Source organism: Phyllobates terribilis, unplaced genomic scaffold (genome assembly GCF_046119375.1).
Source record: "Phyllobates terribilis strain yellow unplaced genomic scaffold, ASM4611937v1 Scaffold_12__6_contigs__length_324123572, whole genome shotgun sequence".
In the NCBI taxonomy this organism is placed as follows: Eukaryota; Metazoa; Chordata; class Amphibia; order Anura; family Dendrobatidae; genus Phyllobates; species Phyllobates terribilis.
This window is the reverse complement of record NW_027362772.1, coordinates 134,924,900-134,933,837: the sequence shown is the minus strand read 5'-3', so window position 1 is coordinate 134,933,837 and position 8,938 is coordinate 134,924,900. Positions and strand designations below refer to the sequence as shown.

The 8,938-nt window shown below is 41.6% G+C and overlaps 1 protein-coding gene across 1 annotated transcript in view; it reads left to right on the top strand.

Annotated features, from left to right (window-relative positions):
* The first annotated feature begins 470 nt into the window (after positions 1-470).
* The window catches only part of LOC141171727 (uncharacterized), a 30,244-nt gene continuing 21,776 nt past the window's right edge, over positions 471-8,938 (top strand). The window contains exons 1-3 of the mRNA XM_073655374.1: positions 471-600; positions 717-931; positions 1,333-2,552. Of these exons, the coding sequence (XP_073511475.1) occupies positions 736-931; positions 1,333-2,552 (1,416 nt within the window). The 5' untranslated portion in view covers positions 471-600; positions 717-735. The remainder of the gene's footprint in view (positions 601-716; positions 932-1,332; positions 2,553-8,938) is intronic.

Here is an 8,938-nt window from a genome sequence, read left to right as displayed (position 1 = left end):
AAAATGTTGAAAATTTTACAATTTTCAAATTTTTCATTTTTATGCCATTAACACTAGAACTACTGATGGAGTAATTTTGACTCCTTTCGTTTTTTATTTCTCTTCTGTGACTACATTTTTCAGAATTCCGGCTTGAAACTCGGTGACTTTTCCTCAAATATGATGTGAAAAAAGATTTTGTGAGAATAAATAATTTTGGTGAAAAATTTGCGCGTTTTTTTCAAAATTTACCAAGAACTACTGAAGGGAGTCATTTTGACTCCCTACTATATTTTGAGGTCCTTTTGTCACTAAATGTTGCTATAAAGTTTTGTGCATAATTTTTTCACTCTGTCTTATTTACCCTGATGTTCATATAGATGTAGTTCAATTTACATGTCAACTTTTCACATTTTCCTTGTGTTTTACCTGCTTGTATTACTGTGTAATGCTGAACAAAATAGCTTGTTTACTCTAGGCTCTTATCTTATGCTAATGAAGGGTGGTGTTTTTCTAAGGTCCTAGCAGGAGACAGTATTCTGGATAGTAACTTTACTTTCAGTTCAGCTGAAGAGACAAAGAGAACAGACGCAGACATACGAGCTCTGAAGACTCATACAGGTATGAATTGTTATGAAATAGTTTAGCTGTCTGTCAACTGATTCAGCCCACCTACTTTTTAAGGTGGCAGAACAGTTATTATTTCTTTTAGTTTTCATTTCATTTCTATTTTTCAGCAGGGAACTATATATAATTATGGAATTTGTGAGGAATATGGAGAGAAGACGTTTGATAAAGCCTCAGGATATTCTGGCTACTTTGCAATCCATACCGGAGGATGAATCGGAATCCGAATTGCAGGAACATGTATTTGATTCTGACAGTGATGAAGATTTCATTCCTCAGAACATATCAAGTGAATCTGAAGACTCAGAAGGAACAAATCCAGAAGGTAAGTAGTTATGTGTATTTATTTGTTCTTCCACACACTGAGTTAGGGCCTGTGCACACTAGCAGAATTCTGGCTGAATAGCCATCTGGATATTCTTGCCGCAATACAGGCCGTACCTGCCCGCTCATGCCTGAAGCTCCGCTCCGAAACCCGGGCTGGAGCCGCTGTCAGGGACAGAGCAGCGCTTGCTTACGCGCGAGCACGGCTCCGTCCCAGACAGCGGCTCCAGCCCGTGGTTCGGAGCGGAGCTTCAGGTATGAAACTCCGCTCTGTACCTGAGCGGGCAGGTACGGGCCGGATTGTGGTGAGAATATCCGGTCGGATATTCCGCCGCTAATCCAGCCAGTGTGCACGGACCCTTACAAAACAAAAATTCTAAATATTCATCAACTTTTTTACAGATATTCCAAGCACATCAACTGGGGATCGGGCTCATGCAGTTATGTTGCCTCGTGACCATCCTCCTGGTCGTGGACAGAAAAAATCAGCAAAACGTCCCAGAAATGAAAGAACAACAGATAACGATGGCGGCGAAGGTAATGCAACAACAAACACCAGAGAAGGCGAATCTGAAGGAATACTAGTTTCAGCGGATGGTATTCAATGGAAACCTGTTGAAATTGGAGAACACTTGCCTGGTAGGCGTGACAGCCAAAATATTCTTCGAGAAGCACCTGGCCCTACAGGATACGCCAGAAGAAATATCATTATCGATAGTCCTTTGAGCGCATGGCGTTTATTTTTTGATTCATATATATTGACACATATAAAGAACTGTACGCTTGCAGAAGCATGCAGGAACAATAATTTACAGTTTACTCTATCTGATGAGGAGCTAGATGCATTCATTGCGATATTCTTTGCTCGTGGAATATCTGGCACGAACCGTCACTCGATTAGCAGTATTTGGTGTAATGACTGGGGAATACCGTTTTGCAAAGCGACAATGTCTAGGGACCGCTTTGTTGAAATTATGAGGTTTCTCAGATTTGATGAGAAATCTACTCGATCGGAGAGACTGCAAACGGACAAGTTTGCTCTATTTTCTACTGTGTGGGACAGGTTTATTGAAAATTGTATTGCGTGTTACAAACCTGGCCCATACATAACGGTGGTTGAGCAACTTTTCCCAAGCAAAACTAGGTGTCCATTCACGCAGTACATGCCTTCCAAACCAGATAAATATGGCCACAAATATTGGCTAGCTGTTGATAAGAGGAGCAAATATCTGGCAAATGGCTTCCCTTATCTAGGCAAAGATGACACACACCGTGCTGAGGACCGTTTAGCTGACCATGTGGTAATGAAGTTATTGGACCCGTTTTTGAAAAAAGGTCGCAATGTTACAACCAATAATTATTTTACTTCAGTAAAATTAGCTAAACAGCTAAAAAGCAAAGGAACAACCATCGTGGGAACACTGAACAAGATAAGGCGAGAAGTGCCTAAAGAAATAAAATCTATGAAAGAGGAATTGTACAACACTAAAGTGTTTAGAAATGAAGACAATTTTACACTTACAGTATATCAAGGAAAGCCCAACAAAAAAGTTGTCATTTTGAGTTCCGTCCATCCAGATGTTGTTGTTACGTCTGATTCCGCTAAAAAAACTCCAGAAACTGTAAAGTTTTACTATGAAACAAAATATGGAGTAGATGTAGTGGATCAGATGGCACGAAAATATACCACACGAACATGCACAAGGAGATGGCCTGTTCATGCATTTGAAAATGCCTTAGACTTTGCGGGTATAAATGCATGGATAATATTCAAGGAGATTACCCACCAAAAAATGTCACGCAAGGCATTTTTGCAAACGCTTGTGAGAGAGTTGAGTGGTCCTTATGTCACAGATAGGGAAAAGGGTTCCACGTCCCAAGTTTCTACATTCTCAGAAGTGATGGTTCAAACAAAATTTTGCCAGATCAAAGAAAAGTGCAAGAAAAATAGATCTGTCGGAAATTGTAAGACTTGTGGTAAGTCTTTGTGTGGGCAATGTACTGCCATAAATCAAAGGCAATGCCTAAAATGCGAAACACCAAATGTTTAGAAGGTGAATTCTGCGCCATATTTTCATTTTTATGCTCCTCCACCTACATTTTCTCTGCTTTTTGTTCTTCAGTTGTTGTTTATATGTGTGCACTTGAATAAAAAAAAATGTTTGAAAAACGTCTATTATAATTATTGTTATTTTCTGTAGAAAAATAAGAAAAGCAGGAAAAAAACAATCAAAAGCATTACTGTTGGATCTCACAATAATAATACATTACAAAAAATATAATTATTAATAAATAACCACAAATGAAACTCTAAAAATAAACGAAAATAAGCAAGGAGTCAAAATGACTCCTTTCAGTAGTTCTAGGCGGGGTCACGAGTCCAGTAGTCCTAGTGTTAAACCAGAGAGGTATGTAACACAAAATAGTTAATAAATAACATTTCTCACATGTCTCCTTTATATCAGAACATTTTTTGAAACATAATTTTTATTTGCTAGGAAGTTAGAAGGGTTAAAAGTTGACCAGCAATTTCTCCTTTTTCCAACAAAATTTACAAAACCATTTTTTTATCCTCATTCAGTGTTTTTAGGGAGCGCCTAAAACTGTGTAAGTTGTGGTTCGTCCTAATTTATTGGGGTAGAGCATTCCAAAGAATAGGTGCAGCTCGGGAGAAGTCTTGAAGCCAGGAGTGGGAGGTACGGATTAGTGTGGATGTTAGTCGAAAGTCGCTTGCGGACCTTAGAGAACGGGTAGACCGATAAACAGAAATGAGGGAAGAGATGAAAGGGTGTGCCGCACTGTGGAGAGCTTTGTGGGTGAAGACAAGCAATTTATATTGGATCCTATAATTCATGGGCAGCCAGTGCAATGACTGGCACAGAGCGGAGGAGTCTGAGTAACGATTAGCCAAATAGATGACCCTGGCTGCAGCATTAAGAATAGACTGAAGAGGGGAAAGTCGAGAGAGGGGGAGGCCAATTAATATACAGTTATAGTAGTCAAGGTGGGAGTGGATCAGGGCAACAGTGAGGGTTTTTGTTGTTTCCAAGGTGAGAAAAGGGCAGATTCTAGAAATGTTCTTCAGGTGCAAGCGACAAGAGCGGGCAAGAGATTGTATATGGAATGTGAAGGAAAGATTGGTGTCAAACACAATACCCAGACAACGCACCTGCTGGCTCGGTATTATTGTGGTGTCACACACGGAGAGGGAGATGTCAGATTTAGGGAGGTGAGTAGACGGTGGCAGCAGAAGAAGTTCAGTTTTGGAAAGGTTGAGATTGAGATAGAGAGCGGACATGATGTTAGAATCTGCGGCCAGACAGTCACTGGTGTTCTGTAGTATAGTGGGGGTAAGGTCAGGGGATGAGTTGTATAGTTGTGTGTCATCAGGATAAAGAAGGTACTGAAAACCAAATTTGTTGATGGTCTGTCCAATTGGGGCTGTGTAGAGAGAGAAGAGAAGAGGGCCAAGGACTGAACACTGAGGAACCCCAATAGTGGGAGGAAGGGGGGAAGAAGTGGAGCCAGCGAACGATACAAAAAAAAGCGGTCAGTGTATGAATTTATATTTATGGTGGTATGTGTAAGTTGTGCAGAGTACATCAGATTATAAAAGTATGTTGTGTCAACAGGGTAAAAGCAAATATTATTAATTTATGGACATGTGGTACGCTTTGAAGCAATCCTTAATGCAAAGGCCAGGTTTCTCAGGGCAGGTTTCACAATGGTAAATTGTGTCTTTTTGTATCCCCCTCTTGGAGCATACTCTGCACCTTTCTAGTGATCTTCCTTTCTCCACTGTTTGGGGAACTTCTCCGTGAAATAGTTAACATGATACGATATGGGCACCATCAGTTTCAGAAGTACTGGGACCCTCTCTTTCCTGAGTGAAAAACATTAGGGCCTTGATGAATACCTTCTGAAACTGAAGCAAGGTCCCCGTATTGCCTGTAAATTGAAACAGCACAAAAGCATTGCACAGTGCCATCTGTACAATGTACGTGGCCAATATTTTGTACCATATTTTAACTTTTCGTATGGCACTTAATGGTTTGAGGACCTGGTCTGAGAGATCTACACCCTCCATGTACGTATTATAATCTAGGATACAATCTGGCTTTGCGACTTGTGTTGTGGTACCTCGGACAGTGACAAGGGAGCTGTTGTCACCGTGTATGGTGATCAAGATAAGGACATCCCTCTTATACAATGTTGTCGCTTCATTGAGCTCTGCTTTCGCCCTTTCTCAGCTGTTGTCCAATTATCGGCTTAGGAAGGCCTCTCTAACTTTATCGTATGATGCTGCATGCAACTGTACCTCTGACAGAGAGGGTCTTGAAGAGAGGGATGCTGGTGTAAAAGTTATCTTTGAAGAGGTGATAGCAATTCCCAAACAATTTTCACACTCATCCCCAGGACAGGGGGACATTCAGAGGGGGGGTTCAATCTTGGTGTCCTTCCCTTCGTAGACCCTAAATCTGTGGGTGTACATTGAGGTACTCTCACACAGCTTGCATAGTTTCATTCTGTACCAGGCCCTCTTACTGGACAGGTATTGTCTGAATTTTTGTCTTCCTTTGAAATGAACCAGAGATTCATCTATAGCACACATGTCAAACTCTGGCCCTCTATCCAAATCTAGCCCTTAAGAAAATCACCTTGGCTCACAACAACTCCGGGGACTATATGGGGCGTTTATACTGTATGGAGGACTATATGGGGCCCATTATACTGTATGGAGCACTATGTAGGGCTATTATACTGTATGGAGCACTATATGGGGCCATTTTACTATATGGAGAACTATGTGGGGCCCATTATACTGTATGGAGTACTATGTGGGGCCCATTATACTGCATGGAGGATTATGTGGGGCCCAGTATTCTGTATGTAGGACTATGTGGGACTCATTATTCTGTATGTAGAACTATGTGGGGCCCATTATTCTGTACAGAGGATATTTGTTAGGCCCATTATTCTGTATGGAGGACTATGTGGAGCCCATGATACTGTATGGAGTAATATGTGGGGCCTATTATACTGTGTAGAGGTCTGTGTGGGGATCACAGTTGGAAGTCATCGTACTTCACTAGGGGGTACAGGTGGGTATATTAGGGTTATCATACTGTGCATGTGGAGGATACTGTGGAGAAATGCACTGTGGAGGTATCATGCTGTGTTCTGGGGACACTTTTGCTGAGATCATACTTTATTATCTGTATTATTATTAATTAAATGTTTTTTATCCTTTATTACATATTTAAGTTAGGCCATTTGGCCATATGCTTTTTACTGTTCTTACATAACATACTATATTATTACAGTATGCCCAATTTGTGATTATGTGATAATTTTATTTTAAGATCTATTAATTGAAATGTACTTTTTTCGTGTTACAACCCCTTTAAATTTGTTTCCATATGATAAATGTCATCATTATATTTGATGATAAGGAAAAACGTCCTCAATTTTTTTTTTATAAATATTTTTGTCCAAGTTTTTAATTTTGGCCCTCTGTGTATTTGAGTTTGGCATCCTGATCTATAGAGATGTCCCTTTGGGGATTGAACGCTTCAGTAAATTTTCTGCTGAAGTGGTCAACTACTGCCTGAATTTTAAATAGATGATCAAAGTTAGGATTTAGTGATGAGCGAGCACTAAAATGTTCGGGTACTCGTTGTACGAGTCGAGCAAATTGGAATACTCGGGTGCTCGACCTGAGCAACGAGCCCAATGTAAGTCTATGGGAAACTCGAGCATTTTTCTGGCAGCCCCTCTCGGCGGTCTGCAGAGGGCCTAAAAGTTGCCCAAATCAATGGCAAAAGTGCTCAAATGACATGGGAACAGCATGGGGAAAACTCCTGGAAGCATCTCTGGCTCCCAGGTCACTGCTGTCAACAATGTTGTCAGAGTATTTTGCCACTTTTACTGACTCAATAAAACACAAAAACAAAATCAAAATGGATTTTCCTGGGGAAAATGTTAAGGAACATCCTTTCCAGGGTAATGACTTGTATAAAAGGCAAAATAAATAGCCAAAAACAAAAATGCTCCTCCATACCTTGAGCTATGTTCACATGTAGCATTTTTGATGCGTTTTTGCACTTTTACATTGCTTTCAATGGTGAAAAATACATTCACCGGGAAATGTCATTTTAACTTTTTACTACATTATCTGGCCATGTGGAGTGTGAGACATCATAAGACACATGCATACAGTGCTGAAAAGACATGGTAACAGCATGGGGAAGACCTGTGGAAGCATCTCTGACTCCCAGGTCACTGCCTAAAACTGTGGTCATCTCATCAGACGTGAGCCTTTATTACTGCAATAATAATACAGACATTTTTGGCAACATGACAAATATTAAACCTGGAAAGTCCTATCAATTGACTCAAAGTACAAGTAGTATAATTATTATTATTTTTTATTACAGCACCATTTATTACATTGCGCTTTACATGTGAAAAGAGGTCACTAACTGGTACAAGAGCAGAGATGGTCTGTGCCCGTGAGGGCACACAAACAGTTTATAAGGGATGGGTGAGGATACAGTAGTGAGGGTACAGTTGGTCATGCAGCAGTATGATAGAGCAGGTTGTAGGCTTGTTGGAATCAGTGGGTCTTCAGCTTCCTTTTAAAGGTTTCAACAGTAGGCAAGAGTTTGATATGTTGGGGTACAGAGTTCAAGAGTAGAAGGGATGCAAGGGAAAAATCTTGTATGCGATTGTGGAAAGAGGAGATAAGACGGGAGTAGAGAAGGAGATCTTTAAGGATCTGAGGTTGCGTGCAGGTCTGTACCTGGAGACTATGTCACAGATATATGGAGGAGACAGGTTGTGGATGACTTTGCATGTCATGGTTATGGTTTCGAACTGAAGTCTCTGGTCAATTGGGAGCCAGTTAAGGGATCTTATAGATTGTAATCTTATAGATTGCTGGAACCAGTCCGCAGTAAAAAAGCAGCCATAGTGTGTCCTCAAACCTTCACACAGACTTTACTAAGCCAGGGCTGCTTCTCGGCAGCGTTGGACGGGCGCACCAGAGAACCGGAGACTCCTTCGGTGGGCCCTGGCTTCTCCTTCAGGAGAGTTCATAGCACAAACTTTGCAGGTTGTGATGATAATAGAGGCCACCATCTCCTTAGCTTGCTGCTGGTACGTTTCTGTGGGAATCAGCTTGCCTCCAACCAGCCTGGAATATTTCCAGTGGTTTGGTATTGGCACCCAGTACCAGAAGCTAGGCCATCCAAAATTTCCTTCTCAGGAATTTTATTTGGTAGACTGAGTGGCTGCCCAAATACATTAGTTTCTCACAGAGGAGCTGAAGATACTGAGTGACAGCAGGTGCAAGTTTCTCCAGCATGTTAGATACCAGAGGGATAACAGAGAGGGCAGCACAGTGGCTCAGTGGTTGTTCAAATCCCACCAAGGACAAAATCTGCAAGGATTTTGTATGTTCTCCCCATGTTTTCGTGGGCTTACCCCTCAATTAAAAAACAGCCATAGAGTGTCCAGGAACCTTCACATAGACTTCTCTTAGCCAGTGCTGCTTCTCGGCAGGGTTAGACTGTCCCACCAGAGAATCCTCAGGTGGGCCCTGGCTTCTCCATCAGGAGAGTTCATGATATCACAAACTTTACAGCTGCTATGGTGCTCTTGAGCGGGGGAGAAAGGTGAACCCTCAGAATCAAATCCTCTGGTGGGCCCAATGTTCTTCAGCCTGACACTGCTTCTCGGTGACAGTTGTATTTCACCTCAGCCATATTCTTTAGCTCGGTTAAAGGACTGGCATAAAAGGAAACCGTATATACTCTGACTGTCATTTTTCTACCACCAGGTTACGGACGTTGTCACACACGACCATGCCTGGCTGAATGTTCAGCGCTGAGAGCCACAGATCTGCCTGCTGTATTACAGCTTTCAACAACTCTGCAACGGTAGGCGGTTTGTCACCTAAGCATTAAGCATATTATCTTCAGCACAGCCTGCTGCCGCTTGGCCAAGG